This window comes from Lutjanus erythropterus, chromosome 10 (genome assembly GCF_056507025.1).
Source record: "Lutjanus erythropterus isolate fLutEry1 chromosome 10, fLutEry1.hap2, whole genome shotgun sequence".
NCBI classification, from domain to species: Eukaryota; Metazoa; Chordata; class Actinopteri; order Lutjaniformes; family Lutjanidae; genus Lutjanus; species Lutjanus erythropterus.
This window is the reverse complement of record NC_139326.1, coordinates 29,245,305-29,266,645: the sequence shown is the minus strand read 5'-3', so window position 1 is coordinate 29,266,645 and position 21,341 is coordinate 29,245,305. Positions and strand designations below refer to the sequence as shown.

Genomic DNA, 21,341 nt, shown 5'->3' with positions numbered 1-21,341 from the left:
AGACACCAGCATCGTATCAGTACAATATCAATCATTGTATCATCGTATACAGTGTCAATCTGATGTCATGTCACAAAAAATAGCTCAACACAAGGAATTTGATCTTAAGAACCACCACAATGCAGATTTCAGGGAGCTCTGCTAATACTTGTGCTCTTTTCTTGGTAGCGCATGTCAGCAAGAGAGGCTCAATGTCATCACCTAATGACTGCAGAGACTTTATCAACAGTTAGTAAAATTGTTTTACAGTTCATCTAAAACTGAAACACTCACAGACTGCACCTGTAGACCGCAGCCGCTGTTCAATAAATCCTGCCGGGCGTAAGAGTTGAATGCCTCGGCTAATTAATCTGAGGATGAAGAAGAAAACATCACTGCCACAAGTCTCTAACCCTCTGTATTTGGCTTGTTAGTGTTTTCCAGTCCTTCTGGCTGTCGGTAATAAGTGGGATGCAACATCTCTTCTTTATGTCATGTTCTTTATGTCATTACGCTAATTCTCTGTCTGAATTTGTTCATGTTTTAGAAAGGATTTAACTTGAGCCATCATATCAGATCATACAGGTTTGTTATATACAGATATATACAGGTGTTAAAAGATAAATAAATAAAAAATACTAATAATATTTTTTGCACTGGTATTGAATTGGTACTAGTTGGCCGATACACAAAGTTCAGGTTTCAGAATTAGTATTGGGAAGGGTTAGTTGGAATAAACATCACAATTTTCATTTTCACTGAAAGAAATATTAAATTAATGATGATGTGACTTTTGTTGGGCTCTGAACCAAACAGACATGTTTTCTTATATCTAGAGAACAAGATATGTGGGCCAGGGCATCTCTGAAGCACTACAGTGCTTCATTACAATGTTGTTTTGTCACGTTTTACTTTATCAAAAAAAAGTTGCAGCTTTGCATTTGACCACATTGCAATTCTAATACTTTTTAAATGAATTGTGGAGCCCTAGTATAATTGTGTGTGTGTGTGTGTGTGTGTGTGTGTGTGTGTGTGTGTGTGTGTGTGTGTGTGTGTGTGTGTGTGTGTGTGTGTATCTGCAAAAGAACAAGAACAAATCATCTGATTCATCTAGACTAAAATTGGTTTCCTGACTATGCTCATACATTTTGTACTACTACAGTATGTGTGAAGGGAGGGCTTAATAAAGCCTTTGAAATGTGTACATCTACTGTATGCATGTGTGAGTGTGTGCGTGTGTGCTTGCACGCCTGTGTGTATATGCTCAGAGGCAGGCCTGTGGTTAGGTTACATCTCCCTGCAGCGCAGCAGAACAGTATCTTGTTGCGTCATACTGAGTCTGTTAATAACAGGCTAAACCACAAAGGCCATCCGCTGCTCTATTTCTCCTTTCCAGCAGTACACTGATTATGCAGCACTGATACATTACTTACTTACTCATCCAATACAGTAGTAATATTATATGCTGTATATAGGTTTTCGCATTTCCAGTTTTATGTGGATTAATGAATGAAGGCTGACTTTAGATCTGGAAAACGTAGATAAATGATGCCAGAGTTCTGGACATATATTGTATACACAGTATGGATGTTGACAGTATGACAGTGTAAGTTACTTCTGTGGACAAAACAGGCGAGATGTCAACAAAATAAAGATAATATATAGTAAATAATTCTGTGTCTAGGGCAGTCAGGGACACGGCTGTGCTCAGCTACTGTGTGTGCAGTCAGACACCCCCAACTCCATCCCCCCAGCTCTCACAGCATGCTACATCCTTGCCACAGGAATTTAATTGCTCTGTAAACAAGCCTTTTGTTTAGTGGCACACTGTTTGCTCATGCACACAAGATGTATTAAAAGCCTCAGTCCTGCCGTGAAAAGACGAGAACGCCATATCAGAGCACAACAAATCACTGATTTGATATGAGCTGACAAAAAGAAATTGTATGCAGAAGTGGATGCTGTGTTACATGCTGTATGTGTTATCTCTGTGAAGATAGGTTCATGTTATGAAGGCAGGAAATAGAGTTTCATGATCACGTTATCATTATCATATCATTTGTCTATCCCTGCAGCTATATAAAGCCGTCTTGTGATTGCAGTTTGTGTGTAGTAACCAGACTTTGTTTCTCTCTTCTGTCGTCTCCAGACATACGAGCGCCAGTTCAGAATGCCTGAGCAGAGAGAGGGAGGCCTGCTGCAACTACTGGGAGATCACACTCCGCCCAAACACCAGCTTCGCAGCTCCCTCCTTCCTGCGCACACACTCTCACACACACAGCAGACACAGCACACCCTCACACAACAGTTCCAACACACTCACGCACACCAACACCAAATCAATCCAGACTGGATCACATCTACGGCACCTTCTGCATCTCCAGCCAACCCTGCAGATTCTGAGCCAGCCAGAGAACTGGCAGGAGCCGGCAGGAGCTCTCTGCTCGATCCAGCCCAACCTTTCTCACGAACAGTGGCACGGAGCCCCTCACCTCAGAGATCCCTGACTCCAGACCTGCAGTTGCCAGTGGTTACAGATGCGAGTATTCTCAACCTGACCTCTCTCAGCAGGTACAGTATATTCTCCTGTGTGGTGGATCTTATCATGAGCCAAACATGATACCTAGAACAAAAACACTGTGTACTATACACTGGGGATGGGAGAACGTTACACTGGCTACATTTACATGCACGCTAATTTACCACTGTTATTCTGGATATGACAATAGTCTGAATTTGGTACAATTAGGTGATGTAAACAACATATTCTATTTACATATTCTGAATTAGGCCTTATTCTCAGTGGAGCATTTTCCTATTAAGGAGGAAATACCTATGTTGTTCTGATTTTAAAGGCTCGTTCAGAATATGTTTCCCAATGGGGGGGTTTTATCACAGTTTGCAAGACTGGTTATGCACAAAAGAAAAGCCCACATTTCTTGCTGGAAGGTGACACCTAAATTTAAATATTATGAATTGAAAGACTGAATGAACTTTGATATCCACAGGTTTTTATATGTGCAAATATCACAGCGGGGACCTTTTTAAGGAGGTGGTTGAGCGAATAAAAGGAGGCTGTGTTTGCATGACTGAAAAAGTCCGCCAACAGGGGAAAACTCTGAAAACAGTATAATACAGTACAATATTGTCTTTTTTGGCCAAACCCAGAATAGTTTGTGCATGCGTATGTAGTCAATGTTGTATTGTGGTGTTTTGAGTAGCAATACTCTATATTTTTATGACAATGTTTTTATTTGAAGAATATTTGCTACCATAATGGAAATTTAAAGTGAGATGATGTGAAAACTTAAAACACAATTATGATTCAGATTAGGTAAGAAATTGCAATGTATTGCAGGACATCTTACTGTATAACAAGTTTTAAAAGAATAACTGAATTAGAGCTCAACTGTCATGATAACATCATATGATAAGAGTCATGTGGTGATACCCACCCTTATGTATGATGATAAATGTTTGTAGGTTGTGTCTGGAAGGGAACCCTTGATTTGCAAAACACATACTGCACAGACTAATTATGTTTTATAAAGGGACAACACTGTGGTTAAAATCTAGGTGGGTTTAGGTACAGAAAACATTTGTTAGGGTTTTGGTTAAAATCATCATTCTTGGGTTCCCCTTTAGACACAACCATATTCAAAATGGTACCTAGTGTTGTCATGATACTGGAATTTCTAACTTTGATACAATACTTTGAAAGTAAATGATATTTGATAGCATTTACAGTACAATGGGGAAAAATTGACACAACAGGGAGCATGCAATTTTAGATTTTTCTTGAAACATTAATATATTAAGAAACATGTATCGATAAACCAATATTTTTGACAGCAATACTGGTACAGATTGTAAAGTATTGGTGAGATACAAAACCTTGTTTCTCTCTCCCTCCATTCTACATGTCATCATTTTTTCTCTGTGTACATCTCTCCAGGGGGAGGGGTTTGCAAGAGGTCAGTGAGCAGCTCTTTGGGAACATCAAGAGGAAGTACGGCAGGAAGGACTCCCAGAGGATGCTCTGTAATCCCCACAGTGTCGATACACCTTGGGGAAGACAGCCAGAGAAAGGATCGGAGAGTCCGACTAACTCAGAAGAGAGGCAGAAGTACAGCAGGCAAGAGGAGACAGCTGAGCGGTTCCACGAGGAAAGAGAGGAGAGAAGAAAAGAAGAAAGAGAGCGGGCAGTCGCTGGGAGGAGAGGAGATGAAGAAGACAGAGGGATGCCCATGCTGACAGAGGAAGGGAAAGGAAGAAAGAGACGGAGGAGGCCTTCTTTTGACGAGTCATTTTCTGTAGAGGAGCAATCACAGCAGCTGCAGGACTCTGACACTACAGAGAAGCACCAGCCCGGGCCGCCAGAACCCAAAGTAGCACATAAGATGGACACTCACAAAAATGATTCTCGACTGACAAGTCAGGCTGATGTCAGCAGAGAGCGGACAGACAAAGCAGAGGGAGCAGATAAAGGCGATAAAAGAGAAAAAAGAGAGACGGTTGTAAGCGGGTCGGATCCAGAGTCTGCTTTAAGTTTGAACAGAATGAAAAAGAACCCTGTAGGTCGTCCAAGGATTAGTACAGATGCCCTTAAACCTGCTCACAATCACATCAATAAACCGAATCTTAACCCAAACCCAAGACTCCCAAGCCCACACCCTAGCCCCAGGGGGAGCATGAGTCCTAGCCCAAGCCCTAAACCCAGGCCTAACATCAGCCCCAGTCCCAGCCCCAGACCAAGGATGGCCCTAAGTCCGAGCCCCAGCCACAGCACCAGCTCCACGACCAGTCCCAGACCGGCCAAGGCCAAGGACAGATGGTCCTACCTGAAAGCTAAAAGCCATGCCAGCCTCACATCGCCCCAGAGAGACAACCGGGGTAGTCCTTCAACCTTAGCTGATCCACCCTCAGCCTTCCCCATCACCCCATCCAGCCCCCTCTACACCAACACTGACAGCCTGACCGTCCACACACCCATCAAGAGGAAACGAGGACGCCCCAAGAAACAGCCTCTCCTGACAGTGGAGACCATCCACGAGGGCACTTCCACCTCACCTCCAAGCCCGCTGGCACAGGACACCTCTGCAGGGCAAAACCGGCGGAGGAAGACACTAAACACATTAGTGCAAATGGCCTCTACGCCCACCAGCCCCAATTCTAACAGCCTGAAACTAAAGCGTGGCAGGGGCCATCCCAGGCCAGTGAATAAGATGAAGCTTGGGAAGATGCAGAGCATCCTGAATGAGATCCTCTCAGGTTCCAGTCAGAACGGCACTCTGGCTTTGAAGTCACCTTCTGCCCCTGTTACCACAGCGATGAGTGCCATGGCATCCACCATCGAGGCACGGCTGGGAAAACAGATAAATGTCAGCAAGAGAGGAACCATCTACATTGGAAAGAAGAGAGGACGTAAACCCAGAGCAGAAAACCAAGTCTCCAACCTTCCCAAAGCCACTAGGGACAAGCCCACACTGTCTGTCTCCGCGTCCAGTCTCTATGAGAGCCCTGCAGTGCCTTCTACAACCTCGTCTCCCAGCTCCAGCGCTCCATCCATAAGAGCCAGCCACTCTGATGCCACTATGCCCAGTTTGCAGCCCATCTCAGCCCTGCCCTCCAAGCCACTGGGCAGGGGCTTCCTCTCCGGGGGTTGGAAACTATCTCCTCCACGCCTTCTGGCTAATTCACCCTCCCACCTGTCAGAGGGTGCGTCGGTGAAAGAGGTGACTCTGTCACCTATCAGCGAGTCCCACAGCGAGGAGACAATTCCAAGTGACAGCGGGATTGGAACGGACAACAACAGCACATCAGATCAAACGGAGAAGGGCCCCGCCTCACGACGCAGGTACAGCACACTGCTACTATATGTCTTTACCTCTATTGAACTTTGATTTATAGGATTTTGTCGTTTTATATGAGCTAAATTCAGTGAGTAGGCTTTTGGAAGGGTGGTGCCCCCTTGTCTAACCTGTCACCCCACCTCTCCATCCCCTATACAGTTTTTACACCAAAATGATTGTGTATATACAGGTTTTTTTTCACAGTTAAACCTGACTCGACTCATATATATGAAGGACATCAGACAAGACATTTTTAAAAGTCTCTGTATGTTCAGCTCCCAGTATTTTTGTAGCTTGTAACTGAATCTCTGTGGTTTGAAGTTTAATTTCTCTCCTGTGTTGCTGTTTGTACATTCAGGTATCTGCTTTATTCTACTGTTTCTTCTTCGCTTTTAGCTGCATAGGAGTCATGTTACTGCTGATGAAAACCCATAATTTCCTGATTTTGCCACTTCATAAGAAGAGGACTTATTGTGAAGAATTTATTGAAAATAAATAAAATAAATAAATAATAATAAAATAAAATTTTTATCCAATGTTTTACAGCTGCTTGACTCAAGACGAGTGTATATCAGTTAAATATACACTGACCGAGTCAAACCGAGTCAAGCCAAGCACCATATGTGTAAAAAAAGGAGCAATAGAGTTAGTGGAGGTGGTAAGCCATCATTGTCTCTGCACGTCTACCAAATAAATACCTGTAACTACTGCAGAGTCATTTGACCATACATTGATGCTGAGTTACTCTTTCCCATTAAATGCCAGACGTCAGTGGATGTCAGTTGGGTATTTTGTCCAGTGTAAATGGAGATCTAGTAGCAAAGACAGTGCAGGGACAGAGGGGTGGTTTAGTTGAAAATGTTTGTCTGCCTGACTCATTGATCCTTCATTGGACGGAGGTTGGTGTAAGATAGAATCTATGGCCCCATAGACTAACTGTGCTATGTATTTATAAATCAATGGTGCTATCCATGGTGCTGAAGTAGCTGATGGATTTGTAATTGCGACTTTTTCCCATCTATCTGTCAGTTTCGTCTTGGAAAAAAAGTCATTCATGAGTCGATTCGCTAGTCACGGGTGAACAAAATGAACTGTGTCCATCCTCCCTGTTAAAGTGAATAAATCGCCTCCTGCATTCAATATGTTCGTAAAGGCGGTGCTTAATGTGATTTAATATTTTATGTTGTGCTCATACAGGTACTCATTTGATCTGTGTGGATTTGAGGCTGCAGAGGCAGCAGCCCTGGAAGCATCCAACAGGGGCAGCAGAGCGCGCTGCGAACGGCAAGTAACCGCTGACAACTTCCTGTCACAGCAGGAAAAGAAGCAAAAACATCATCGGCGGAAGAGGAAGTGCCTTCAGAGCCGGGATCATCTTCACTTTCTCTCTGAACTGGAGGAGGTTAGAAACACTATAATACATTTGTTACCACCTTTCAGTCAGTCTAAACCCTTATAAATGATTTATAAATGTTTCATAATTAGGTTATTAACAAGGTTGTAAACACTAAAGAAATCTTCAATAAACAATAATAAAAACATTACACCACAGTTCTCATACAATGATGTGGGCTCACTGCTTGGTAAGATCCAGTTACTGCTTACTACTAGTGAGCTCAAAGTCATACTCTAACTCTTTTGACATAATCTTAAAAAAGTTTTGCTGACCTACAGTCTTTAGTTGAGATAATTTACTTTCCCTGTTTAGATATAACCTTGAATCTTTCAAGTTCTGAAACCCAAACACTCTTGTATTTCAAAAAAAATGTTCACAGTTCAAAGTAAGCAATTAGAGCTGAGGTTTAACTGAACAGATAAATGTGAAATATTTGGCAAGCAACTGGCTAATGTGCTGAAACAGCTTACTGATGATTTATTTCAGTGTTTACAACCTAATAATTACCTAATTATAAACCATTATAAGTCTTAGTGAAAGTAGTTCCATAAATATATTTTTTAATCTTTGATGAAACACAGTAATGTGCAGTATATGGTGTGATTTCCTAAATATTTACTCTTTTCAATCTTTCTGTAGGTTGTGGTAAAGCTCCAGCAGCTACGAGTGTCTCACAGGCGATACACCTGCTACCCCCAGCACCCATATCCCTCCATCTTCCGCCTCAACTTCCACCATTACTACCCTGTCACTTACGACTCCTATTCCTGTGACTCCAGCTCGTACCTCCGCAGGAGCGCTGATCTGAAGGCTAAGAGGAGACGTGGCCGTCCAGCCAAAGCTAGTGAGCCAATCACATCAAAGCTGCCTTTTGTTCAAGGATATGGTTATCCGCTGGCCGGGGGAAATTACTATGCAGCACCGTACGCGATGCCTTACGCACCTCCTCTGAGTCTGGGCTACTTTCCCCCTACTCCCCCATTTTACCTGCCCCATCACTCGCTAGGACCTGCACCTCCATCTCCCTTCATGAGGCCTGCTGTCCCCCCTCCCAAGACTTTCCACCCCGGTGGACACTCAAAGCTCCAGCCAGGGGCCAAGCTTCGCAGCGCCAGTGGGCCACTCCAGGGTCCCTCTGTACGAGGAGAGGGCCTGGGGTCCCTGGGTGGTGGCAGCGCAGGTGGTCTCGCAGGGGTTCGGCTCCATAAGAGGAAGCACAAGCACAAACATAAGCACAAGGATGAGCCCCTCCTCTCACTGCGGGACCGGCAGGAGCTGGGCGGGCTCTTCAGCGGAGCTAAGACCAACGCACGTCTCAGCATGCTGAGTGACCGGAGGGACTTGGCCAGTCAGGCCTCCTCAAAGCATCTGGAGAAGCAGAGAGGCAGTGGCCGAGGCTCCAGCCTGGGATCCAGCTTAGGGATGTTTGAGTCGGACCAGCTGTCCACACACTCTCTTGCTGACAGCCAGTTCCACTCCCGTCAGACTCGACAGCCAATAAACAGCTTCATGAGCAGCTACAGTAGCCAATCACAGCGGTCGGAGTCAGCGTCTGACCTGTTTTTGGGGTCACGGGAGGACGAGTGCGGTGGGAGGAGCAGGAAGACGAGGCTCACTGTGTTTGGAGATCAGGGCTTAATGTCATTCCAAACTGCCAGGCAGGAGCCAGGACAGATGAACAAGTGCTCCAGTCCCTCCCTCACTGGTAAGAACCACTTACATCAGGATTACCTGCTCATTTTTGAACTATAAGGGAGAGCACTGCCCTTCTGCTGCTCACAGTGAAAGAATGGTAAAATGCATTGCTTACTTTAATGATGTGTTGAAGGTTTGAGGTTAAATCAGACTCCGAATGGGAGCAATAGATCATATATTAATAAGGGTGAATATAGTGTATGGTTGGAGCGAGTTGTTTCCCCCTATCCCCTCATTCTTAGACTCAGGAAAGCTCAAGCAGGCTGCAGGAACACTGCAGGAGCTCAAGACACGCACAACATCATATATTGACAATAACAAGCAAAGAAGCGTCCTTCATTGTTGGTACAAGTTACAAATACAAGTTGATCAGCTGTTTGTAACTGTCAATTGTCTAAGGTTGTTATCCTGAAAACAAAAGCCCACTGCTCCAAATTTGAGTTTGGTGACTGCTCGCCAGACCCCATTAACATATTGCTCAAGTTAACCGTTATAAACATCTTCTCCTTCTACAAGATTGTTAATGATTTCATATGATTCATAAACAGATATTTACTCATTCTGAAAATGTTCAGCATTAATTTGAACTCTAATTAACGTGAAACAGGCAACCAAAAAGTTATTCTGGTCCGCGATAAAAAATGTCAAAGGGTGGTACCGTGGCTGAGACGTTGTTGTCAGAGAAGTGAGGATTTCAACTGACCATGTTTAATTGATTTCTAATGACATGTTATTGTCTTTTTATGATTTATTACAGTAAATATACCACAGATTTCTCCTTCAGCTGCCCGTTGCTTGCTAGTCTTTATCTAACCTTTGCTATTATGGTTAGACTTTCTGTAGCTACCTTGTAGAAAAGCTATCCGTGGCTCACCTGTGGAAAGCTTCTGATATAAAGCATCAGCAGGAAGTGTTCAGCTGACATTAACAGCTTAACTCAGAAAGGGACCTCATTACAGATCGGCTTGTAAGGCAAAGAGAGCAGATCATTAAACAGCCAGTGAGGGGGAGCAGGAATGTGAAACAAAACTACAACTGCCAGTGACTTCTACTGTACGCAAGAGATAAAAAAAACAGTTGGAAGCTGAACACACTGCGTGACCACAGATTAAGCTAATGAGTTTACCATGATATTGACATAGCTGGGATGAGGGTTGCTGCATGTGCATTCAGTGCACCCTGCTGAGAGGGAGCAGTGGATGTGCACACTGTACAGTAAAGCATAAAATGCTGCACCTGTGCTGTACTCTGTAGCATCTTGGTGTTACAAGTCAGTTATTTATCATATTAAAGGGACAATGTGGGGTTGTAGGTCCACAAGCACAGAAGCTAAGCAATGTACTACAACAGGTCAGGGTCAACAACAAAATGTATTTTAGCCACCTAAAAAAATCTATATTAAGTTTAAGTGTATGTTATGTATATTTATAATATTTCCATACCTTTACATTGATGTCAGACAACCTATTTTGATGGAAAACCTTAGTTACATAAGCCAAGTATCACTTTCTCCAAACCTACCAGATTTCATGGGTGAAGTATTTTTACATTGCAGAAGGGTTAGTGTGATTTTTGTAATTGTGTTACTCTGACTATGCTTTTAAAACACTGAAATCCCTCAATAATGCAAAAACCTGACAGATCAAGGAAGAAACTGCTGTGTTCTGCAAAGAAGAATTACTGATTTCACCCATGGAGTTTGGTTTGTTTGGACAGAGCGATATTTGGCTTATGTAACAGCAATTTCCCATCTGCAAAAGACTATCAAATGGTGAAATTAAGCAGTGTAAATACAGTGTGCACTTTTTTTTATGTGGACCTTTTTTAAGTTGCTGAAATACCTTTTTTTGGAGACCCTGTCCACAGCAGTTCATTGCTTAGGTTCCTTGCTGGTGCTCCTTTCAGACTGTGGGCCTACTGATCAGCATCTACTGTAGATAATGCAGTGACTAGAGACAAGTACCTCATACAACCCGACATTAAATAATCCGAAATATTCCTTTAATGTTCCAAGGTTGGCGAAATGTTAACATAGCTAAATTGGGAGTGTGTTTGCAAAAATAAATGGTGCCCAATATATTATTCTGTTCCCTAGTGATAACAGGCTTGTTATTCGCTGGTGTAGAGACTTAATCACATATTAGTCAGAGTTAACAGGGTTTCCCTGTTTTAAATGTAGCACACTCGTCAAGGTGATTCCTGTTTATAAATATGCTACGTGCAGCATTACCAGGACTTAAAGCAGACAAAGAGGCAGGATAGCCCCCAAACTCTCACTACCAAACTAATGTGTATTTTGGTACATTCTGTATTCTGCTGTCTTTGAGCACATCTGGCTGGGGATAGAGAGAACGTAATGCATGGATGGAGACGACTATAATTCACCAATCTCTCCTTCCTCCCCTCCCTTCCTCCTCTCCTGCCAATGCCTTTGCCAAAGATATATTATTCACACAGTGTGATTTATTTTCTACAGACACGCCGTAAAAGGCCCTTGCCTGTGTTAAAAGAGCTGGCTGGCAGCCAGGGGTTTAATGACTGGGGCCTAGTCCAGTGGCGGGGAGGAGAAGCCAGGGGCTCAGTTAGAATACACCCCCCACCCCAGGGGATCCAGGACGGATGACTCATATACACACAACCCCCCCCATCCCCCTCCACCCCACCACCCCACCATCCTACACACACCCCCTCCCTCATCCACGTTATCCCTTCAGTGTTGTTATGCCTCTTCTGCCTTCCATGTCCTTTCCTTTTCTTGCCCTTGCTTTCCTCTCGCCTCTCTCCCACAATCCCCACGTCCATACGCAGACTTCCCCTTGTTTCTCCGCCTCTTCCTCCCCCTCCCCCTTCTATCTCTTCTTCCTTCTTCCCTTTCTCTTTCTGCCTTTTTCCCTTGTTTCCCCTCCCCCTTGTTCCCCCATTACCCTCTCCTTTCCCCATTCCCTCCTGCCCCTCCTCTAGCATGACTTACTGCCTCACTTCACAGCTTTAGCCCAATTAAAACACAAGTGCGTGTGCATACGCATGCACAACCATACATGTACACATGCACATACAAGCAGAGACCCACTCAGATACACATATGCACACACAGATAGATAGATCCCCATGCACAAGCTGATACACATGCAAAATTCATATTATTATGTGGACATATTATATATTATTAGAAAATCTATATTATCTGAGCATGCTACTGTGAGTGTGTAAATCATTCCTAAATGGAAGTAGTTTGTAGTGATTTAAACAGTTCTTTTTTATTAGGTTGGGGAAGATGCACTTATCTCTTGATTTGATAATATCACAACACTTCAGTATGTACTGCAAATTAATCTTAAGTACTGTGATTCAACAAGTATTGAGATGCAATATTACAATTTATTGTGATTTTTGTTTGCTTTTTTAAACACTAGACCATGTGAAAAAGTTGAATCATACACTTATAGAGACTGTGTATCAAGAATGATATTTCCAAAAATTATCATCATATTTCAGCAGCATTATTGCTATACTGCACAAGTATTTAAAAAAGTATTAAATAAAATATTGAATGTAAACTGCTACATTCAGCTGTGTCTGCTCAGTGCCATAAAGAGAAGATGTTAGGCCAAATGAATAGAGCCCCTGAAAACTGTGATAATGCTAACTGCTTTTAGCATGTCAATGAGAATTCCTGTTATATGTTAGCATCAAGCTAATTGACTAAGTACAAGTTATATATGTATATATGATCAATTCAGGAGTTGTAACAAAAAGAATCATGAAAATTGTTTTTTTTTCCCCTCCTGCCCTAATTTTTATGCATAAGTGTGTGTGTGTGTGTGTGTGTTTCACTACTCAGAGGTCTCACTGCAACCAACAGCAATCTCTCAGACGCATATTTGCATAAAAGCAGGTCATCTTCCACTGAATTACTCAGAGTAATTTTATTTGTGTCACATGATTGCATACAGAGAAACGCTTTCACTAAATAATGATACATTAAGGATCACTTTATCCTGTCTGTAGCCTGCTCTCAGCCTCTGCAGGGGCAGTGTGGATAAGTGAGCATGTATCTCTGTGTGTAGTGACTTCCTATTCCACAGAGAAACAGGTCTTCAGTGCTATACGGCCCCTCACACTGCTGAAGGTCACCGGTTTTATGTTCCGTGTATGCAGCTCATAAATTTCTGCTACTTTGTAGTGTGTGTGTGTGTGTGTGTGAGCGAGACTCGAGCGTGTGCACACTTCTGTGCAGCTCATAAACTACTGCTACTTAGTGCTTTCTGCATTAGACTAATTTCACTGTCTGCCCTGAATTCTTGAGTAACAATAGAGCGAGATGTTCTGCTGAGTTTTAAATGGAGGGCGGTTGGGCCTCTCTTTATCTTCCCTTACTCTTAGTTCATTAGCAAACACCTTACCACAGAGCTCCACACTCTTAAACTCTTAATTTTCCCTTTAGCATCCCATTTGATTTCTTCAAGGGAGCAATTCGTAAGAACCTAGCGTTCAAAAACAAGAACAGCAGTCCAAGTAATGAGTTGGAGCCATAAACGCACATGAAAAAGGTTGAATCCCTATAAAATATATGACGTATGTTTGGAGTGAGTTATTGCCGCCTGCCCACACCTCCCCAGGCTTGAAGCTCAGGCAGGTTGCCTACAAACTGCAGGGACACTGCATCTAAATGAGTGCAACGTTATATTTTGACACTGATGAGCAATAATGCCTCCTACACTGTAAGCTGATCAGCTGTTTATAACTGTCTGTTGTCTGTCGATGTAACAATAAGCCTGATTCTTAAAAACAAAAGCACACTGCTCTGAAAATACACACTCTGGAGTTGGAGTTCAGTGACTGCCTACCAGACTCCATTAACATAAAGCTCAATTTAACTGTTATTCATCCAGTCCTTCTAAAAGACTATGAATAATTTCTTATAACTCATTGTTGACTCATGTTTCCTTAATCTCTGATGATTTATCATAGTCATTTTATGCTTTAGTACAATAAATATATCAAATATTTCTCTTTGAATAAAACATTGTATCAGCGTGTAGCAATACTGCAATGAAAAATGCAAAACAGAAAAGTAAATTATCATAACCCATGCTGTGTTTTATTGTTGATGTTGTGCTTCACTTTTTAAAGCTACAGTATGTAACATTTCTGCATTAATATGATATTTTGTTGTACTTAAATTATCCCAAATATTTCAAACCATGTTCAATCCAAGAGAAATATGTAATGTACTCAAAGTCACGGTGCGTTGCTCACTAGTTGCTAGTTGATATAACGTCCAGGAAAACAGAGGATGCATTAGATACATCAGAGAGTGAGGAAGGAAGTTCGCAAATGTAGCTAAACATAACATGATTTTGGGCCACACAATTAATTGAAATATTAACGAAATCTCAATATGGCCAAATGTAATATCCAGATTGCAGAAGCTGCAATTTTTTGATAAAGGAAATACTGTAATACTAGAAACATGTCCTACAGATCTTGTTCCGCAGTGAACATGAAAATTGTGAGGCAGAAATGAAAATTCCCACAAAACTTATCACACTTGCAATATCTGTAAATAATCAGTAAATATGATTTTTTTTTTAATGTTAATAAAACTCTCGTTGGTTAAAGTTGGTTGTGTAGCAATAAAGAAAGCAACTCCCATGAGCCCATGCTACTTCACGATGTCATCAAACTACATCGTTTGCTATTGTTTTAATGTGAGAGAGACCCCAGGTGGCAGAATTTACGAACTTAAGCACATTGTGGGTTTGAACATTACCCTGCAATCCAGCCCACCATATTTGGCGTCTAAAATTCGGAGCTGTTTTGGTTGAATTGCAGAAACCTGCTACATTGTATCAGCAGGATTCTGGAGGAAAAGGAGAGAAGACATCGTTAGGGAATCCAGGAATAGGAGTGAAAGCTCAAGAAAAAGAGACCAAACATGTTGTGCGCACACTGCTTGGGGACTGGTGGCTGATTGTGCTTTTCCTCCATTTTGGCTGTGGCTCAGTCTGAGCCTTGGGAACAGTGCCCAGGCAGGCAGAGAGGAGAGGAGGGGGGGAGCGAAGAAATGGGACAGAGATGGGAAACAAAAAGAATGACAGAGACGGACCAAGACCAGGAAGCGGTTTGTGAAATAGAGACGGAAATGAAATGGTGCAGTGTTACCAGTTTAATTGAAAATTAGAGAGTAGCATATCTGCCGCCTATGAAGAGCGGAGTGGAAAAGAGAATGAAAGTGATGGGGAAAGGGGGAAAGAGAAAGGATAGAACAGCATGTAAAGGGCATACTGCCCAGTTCACCAGTGTGAAGGAAACAATATGGCTCCAGTTTCTTCTGCTCAGCCATTCTGAACTGCTGAATTCATTATTTGTGCATGTCGGGCATGTGCATGTATGCACATGTGTGTTTTCGTGTTTGTGTCTGTGTGCGTGTGGATAAATGTGTCAATGTGTGTGTGTGTGTTTGTATTTGTGTGTGTTTGGCTTTTTGGCAGCCTGTGTTCCAGATGCACAGGGTTGTTATTGTGTAGCGACATATTAAATGGTTGAAGGAGACATTTCTGTGGGTTTCCTGCTAGCAGAATGGGATCTCCTCCTCTCCCCTCTCCTCTCTGCTCTCTAGTAGACAATTACAGGATAGGATCTGCTCTCCTGGCTCAGCTGGGCTTTGAAAGGCTTACATGAATATGTCAAAATTAGCAGGAAGCTCTTCAAGCAAGAAAAAGACATTCTCTCCATGAGTTAAATTGGCATCATGTCTTTCCTGGCCTTTCCAAGGCTGCTCATTTTGACTGACATGCTAGCATGAAAACTCCTCTCTCTTTACAGACCTCACTCTGCTGTTTATTTACCTCACCTCACTGATGTTCACTCTCTCCTCTCCCAGGTGTTCCTGGTAAGCGGAGGTATAAGCGACGCGAGGTGGAGCAGATCCAGAAGGACGTGAGAAGGATGCATTCTTTGAACTTGGAGCATGTGCAGAAGATCCTCCGTGCCAAGCGCCTGCAGCGACAAGCCAAAACAGGAAACAATGTTATCAAAAGACGGCCTGGACGGCCCCGAAAACAACCCGTAGAGGAGTCAGAGCCGACTAACAGGAGGGAGGAGGATCGGGCTGATGGTCGGGGTTTGGACATGTTGGCCGGCAGGAGAGGTGATGGCAGGACTCTGGGGATGCCTGTCCTGGAGAGGTGTGACGACCTGCCAGGTAGGCAGAGCCTCAGGCCAAGCTTGACCCCCGAGCCTCTGGAGTTCTCGAATCACGATTCCATCTCAGCAACGATCGAAACCGTGGTCCATCAAGCGCGATCTGTGCCTCCGCTGGCCAAAGGGGGGAAACGTAGAGGCAGGGGCCACAGCAGGGATGAGTTATGGTCTCCTTCCAGTCAATAGACCTGCAGGAGAGAGCAACTGCGTCACCGAATGGAGAGCAGTTATCGGAGCTGTTTCAGATGCAGTGCCCTTAATTCTGGGAGTCCTTGGTGCACTTTGACTTGTTTGTGAGGACTACAGTGGGTCAGTGGAGGAGCAGGAGGAGGGATCCCTTCCCTCTGTTTGCTGAACCTGACCAGACATGAGCCTTTCATTGGACCTTCATTTACAATGGCACTATATGGTACTATTTGATACTGAATCTGATGCTATAAAAATGTGTGGTACTTATGATAGTGTAGGATATTACGTGATTCTTTATGTATCTGATACAGTGATGTGTATGGTACTTTATGATACTGTATCTGAATGTGGCTTTAGCCATATATTTACCAGCAAGGGGAGGGGGAATGGTTAATATTAAACTGTGCAGCTCTGCTTATTTTTGCCTTTCTGAGGAAGCTTGTCAAAGACATGTGGGATAATACAGAAGTAATTAAGCCACCTTACCCTATTACTTACCCCTGTTATCTGCCCCCACCCTCATCTGTACCCTCCCTTGTTTTAACTGATATTTTATGGCAGCTCCTCTCCCTGCTCAACACTCACCCCTATTCTTTAGCCCTCCCTGGTGCCTGCCGCTCAACTTCATCTCCCTTTGTCCTCTCTGAAATTTTGTTATCAACAGGATATTTCTGGTTACAAGTCATCAGTCAGCAACTGAAAAGACAAAATTCAGAGGGATATCAGGCCATATTTCAAGCTAAACCAAGATATTTGATAACTCATTAGCTACCCTGAGACAACAGCTAATGTTGGCATTCAACCACTTCTTCGCTGAGGTTACCAGTTGATAGTTTGACAGGATACATTAGAAAGACATAAATTAATATAAATCAGAATAAATGTACACATTTCTAACTTTAGCTGTTGTCTCACAGTAGTTAATGGGTTATCGAATATGTATTTTAGCTTGAAATATTGCCCAATGTCCCTCCAGATTTTCACTTTTCATTGTCTTTTCATACTGCTGTACTGTCGTACTGCTGTGGTACAGATTCATATAAGTCATATAAAAGTAAAAAATCTAACTAATCATTCCATTTCACCTCTCTCTGTGATTAATCAGCAACTAAAAAGGCAATCGATAGTGTAAATCTGGGGGGACATGAGGCCATATTTCAAGCTAAAACAACATGTATGATGACCCATTAGTTACAGTGACACAACAGTTTAAGTTAGCATTTACTATCTGCTAGCTATCGTTAACATTTGGTAGTGTTACATGATACAGTAGGAAAGGCGTAAATCAGTTTCGACATACCAACAGAACGTTAGCTGTTGTCTCATGGCAGCTAATGGGTTATAAAATATGTTGTTTTAGTTTGAAATATGGCCCGATGTCTGTCTTTACTATCCTTTGTCTTTGCAGTTGCTTTTTGATTTTTATTTCTATTTGATAAAAGCATTTGAGCCTCCCGCCCTGAGCGTGACTTCAGAGGAAAATGGCCTCCATGTGAATATGGTGAATTGCTTGTGCTCCTTCAACCTTCCCCCCTTGGTCTCATTTATTTCTCCCTCCCTGCTCAGGCCCGTCCTGAGCAGTGACATAAAGGCAATATGGTGGATCAGACTGTCCCAGACTGTACATAGAAACAAAGTCCACTGTTGCCTGCCTTGTACAATGAGAAACCAGCTCATAGACATGTACTGGCATACAGTATATCAAATAGAATTGTTGTACCATAGACAATGAAAGTTGTGTATTGTTTTATAACCAAAAACAGACATGGGTGCGACTCAAGACAAGTTTGTTTTCAGACAGAAAGAACCACATATATTCATTCATACACGCATTATTGTGTTTATATCCAGGGGGCATTGCATACAGGAGGAATATATCAGGTGTGTTTTTGGTAAACCTTAAAATTGGTTTAATGCACTATGAAAAAACCATACACTTGCATCAATCAAATGCAGCACTTACATGCTTGTTCCAGCCTTATGTTTTGGCCTTTGATGGTGTGGATATCCATTCCAGAGAGCATGCATTATTTTAATCAATTTGTATATGCAGGCTGCGCAGCCAAAAGCGTCAAACCGAAGCCCTGAAGTCTGAATCGTGATTGGACAGTTCAGCCGAAGAGGGCTCACAGTCAGTGTTTTGAAAAGCTAATCCCAGTCTTTCTACTTAATATGATTTTCAATCCATATCCTTGGAAATATTTTTTGAAAGTAAATCCAGTATTTAGATTTAGAAACCAAAGTCTCAGTATTCAGTGTGAGGATGTATTATTATTTAAAAGAATCTAAATCAGAGTTTGACAAACTCTCCACCATGTTGGCACCAATGTAAAGCATTCCTATGTGCACTCTAGAATGTAGCCATCTTGGATTTTTTTTGTGTCAATATGTTAAGCCTTTGTTAAACTCTATCTACAGTATATGTGGCTTTGGGTAGTGGTTGGTATTTTCTCAAATAAGTATTTCAGAATATAAGCAATGGATCAGTGTTTCTTTTTGGCAACTTTGTTTTGTTTCAGGAGATTCTGTCTTCTTTGGGTTGGGTGGGATTCTCAGTTGCAGCAGTTCAACTTGTGCCTTATGTTTCTTTCTCTCACCAGTTACATTTGACCCTGAGAAATATATCAGATGGCAAAGAGTGCCCCAGAAATTGACCCAAAATATTCATGATTGTGCATATGACGCATGTGTCTTAGTCATCAGAGCCCTGACACTGCCCGTGTCCCTTCACAGCTTCCATAGTCAGCGTCCTCTGTCATCGGGCACAGAGTTCGGCTCCTAGTTTTTTGACCCATATCATCATAAAAGAACTAGAAGAGCTGGACTGTTGAGTATAATATGATATCACTGTGTTAAGTGCTGGCACATACACTGCTTTAAAGGGACAGTTCACCCAAAAATCAAAAATACCCATATTTTCCCTCTTACCTGTAGTGCTATTTATCCATCTAGATTGTTTTGATTTGCAGAGTTTTGGAGATATCGGCCACTGAGATGTCTACATTGTCTTGAATATAATGGGACAAAATTACACTTGGACTGTGGTGCTCAAAGCGCAAAAGAAATACATACGTATGTTTCAACACCAGTGTCTCTTTCCAGAAATCATGACCTGATTACTCAAGATAATCCACAGACCTTGTTGTGAACAGTTTCATGTAGGGACTGTTCTCTGCAGCAGAATTTACTGGAACTACTTTCTTTCTAGGAAGAAAATAGTTTCTACATGAAACTGTTTGTTGAAAGAGAGTCGTTCTTGTAGATTGTCCTGCAGAAAGAAAGTTCCCGCACAAAACAACTAGTAGAAAGAAAGTAGTTCCCATGTGAAACTACCAGTAGAAAGAAGGTTGTTCTGGTAAATTCTACTACTTTCCCAAAATCATGACATGGTTACTCAAGACCTTGTAGGAACTGCTTTCTTTCTATGGTAGAATTGACCAGAAATTATTTCTTTCTGTAGTAAATTCCACCGGAACTACTTTCTACTAGTGAGAAAATAGTTCTTACATGAACCTGCTAGTAGAAAGAAAGTAGTTCCAGTAGATTCTACTGCAGAAAGGAAGTAGTTTCTAGATAAAACTCAGTATAAATGAAGTAGTTCTGGTAAATTCTACTGTTGAAAGAAAAAGTAGTTTCTACATGAAACTGCTCACAACTAGCTCTTTGTATTATCTTGAGTAACCGGGTCATGATCTCTGGAAGGAGACTTTGCTGTTGAATCATCAAATGTACTTTGCTGGAGCTTGGAGCACTACAAGCCAATATGTATTTTTGATTTGGGGGTGAACTGTCCCTTTAAGAGTGTTGGAAGCAGAAATATCCAGAGATATCGATTGTATTCAGTCTCCTCCTAGGTATAATTGAAGATCATTTACTCTTCCCAGTATTTAACCAGTTATTTACAACACATAATTGGTTATGCGCTCAGTAAAGGAGGGACAGAGGAGGTTGTCATGGAAACCACTTTCTCGTACATTGTTGTTTGCTATGCATCAGGCCGTGCCTGGCAATGACCTTAAGAGGAATTTCTGTTCTGGGTCCACCCTTCGACAAAGAGAAATAAGTGGTCTTATTTACTGAATAAAATGAATTCATGTAACAAGAATTGTGAATAATACCAGTAATAATTTGTAATAAGTTGTGCAGAAAGTGACTATCATTTCATGAGAACTATAGTTACTGCAGCTCTATGCAGTACAGCCTTAACCAGATGTAAAACTACAGTATTGAAGTGTTTGTTGTAAATAGTGTTAGTATGTCCATCCTGCATGGATACCGGTTGGGCTCGGCTACGCTGGGACTGTCTCCTAAAACCACAGTAGACCTTCTCTCTCTCTATTAAAGGGACAGTTCACCCCACAGTACACATTTTCCATCTTAACTGTAGTGCTATTTGTCCATCTAGATTGTTTTGGTGTGAGTTACCTTGTTGTTTTGGAAATAGCGGCTGTAGAAATGTCTGCGTTCTCTCCAGTATAATGGAACTAAATGGTACTTGGCTTGTGGTGCTTAAACAGCCCAAAAAATGGAAAAACTCAACACCTGTGTCCCATTTCAGAAATCACAACCTTGTTACTCAAGATAATCTGCAGACCTTGATGTGAGCAGTTTCACGTATGAACTACTTTATAACAATATAATAATTGGATTGCTTTCAAATCAACAGTTTGTATTAATGCACCTTAAATTTAAGACAAATTTTCAACTTAAAAACTACAAATTTTCCATTTCAGTTATTTCAAGTAAAATTCTGCACTTTTATAAGCTAGTAGTATGGTTTCAGTGTGACCTTAGTGTTTTATTTTAGTTAATGCATAAGTTAAATAGAATTAGTTGATTGGTAACATTACCCAGACTTAACAATAGCTGGTTTGGTTCAGTTACTCTACAAAAACAACACAAGTTTTCCAGTGGACCATTTTATATTTTACATAATACATTATCATTTGATCACAAAATACAATTTTGTTCCATTCACCAAGAGTCACCAAGAGAAAATGGGGGCTCAAATGCTGGGAGAAAAA

At 42.0% G+C, this 21,341-nt stretch overlaps 1 protein-coding gene across 1 annotated transcript in view; it reads left to right on the top strand.

Moving 5' to 3' along the window:
* The window catches only part of setbp1 (SET binding protein 1), a 55,451-nt gene extending 35,316 nt beyond the window's left edge, over positions 1–20,135 (top strand). Inside the window, exons 3-7 of the mRNA XM_084728962.1 lie at positions 2,129–2,550; positions 3,935–5,836; positions 7,029–7,233; positions 7,867–8,932; positions 15,809–20,135. Coding sequence (XP_084585088.1) covers positions 2,129–2,550; positions 3,935–5,836; positions 7,029–7,233; positions 7,867–8,932; positions 15,809–16,314 — 4,101 coding nt within the window. The 3' untranslated portion in view covers positions 16,315–20,135. The remainder of the gene's footprint in view (positions 1–2,128; positions 2,551–3,934; positions 5,837–7,028; positions 7,234–7,866; positions 8,933–15,808) is intronic.
* Positions 20,136–21,341: the final 1,206 nt, after the last annotated feature.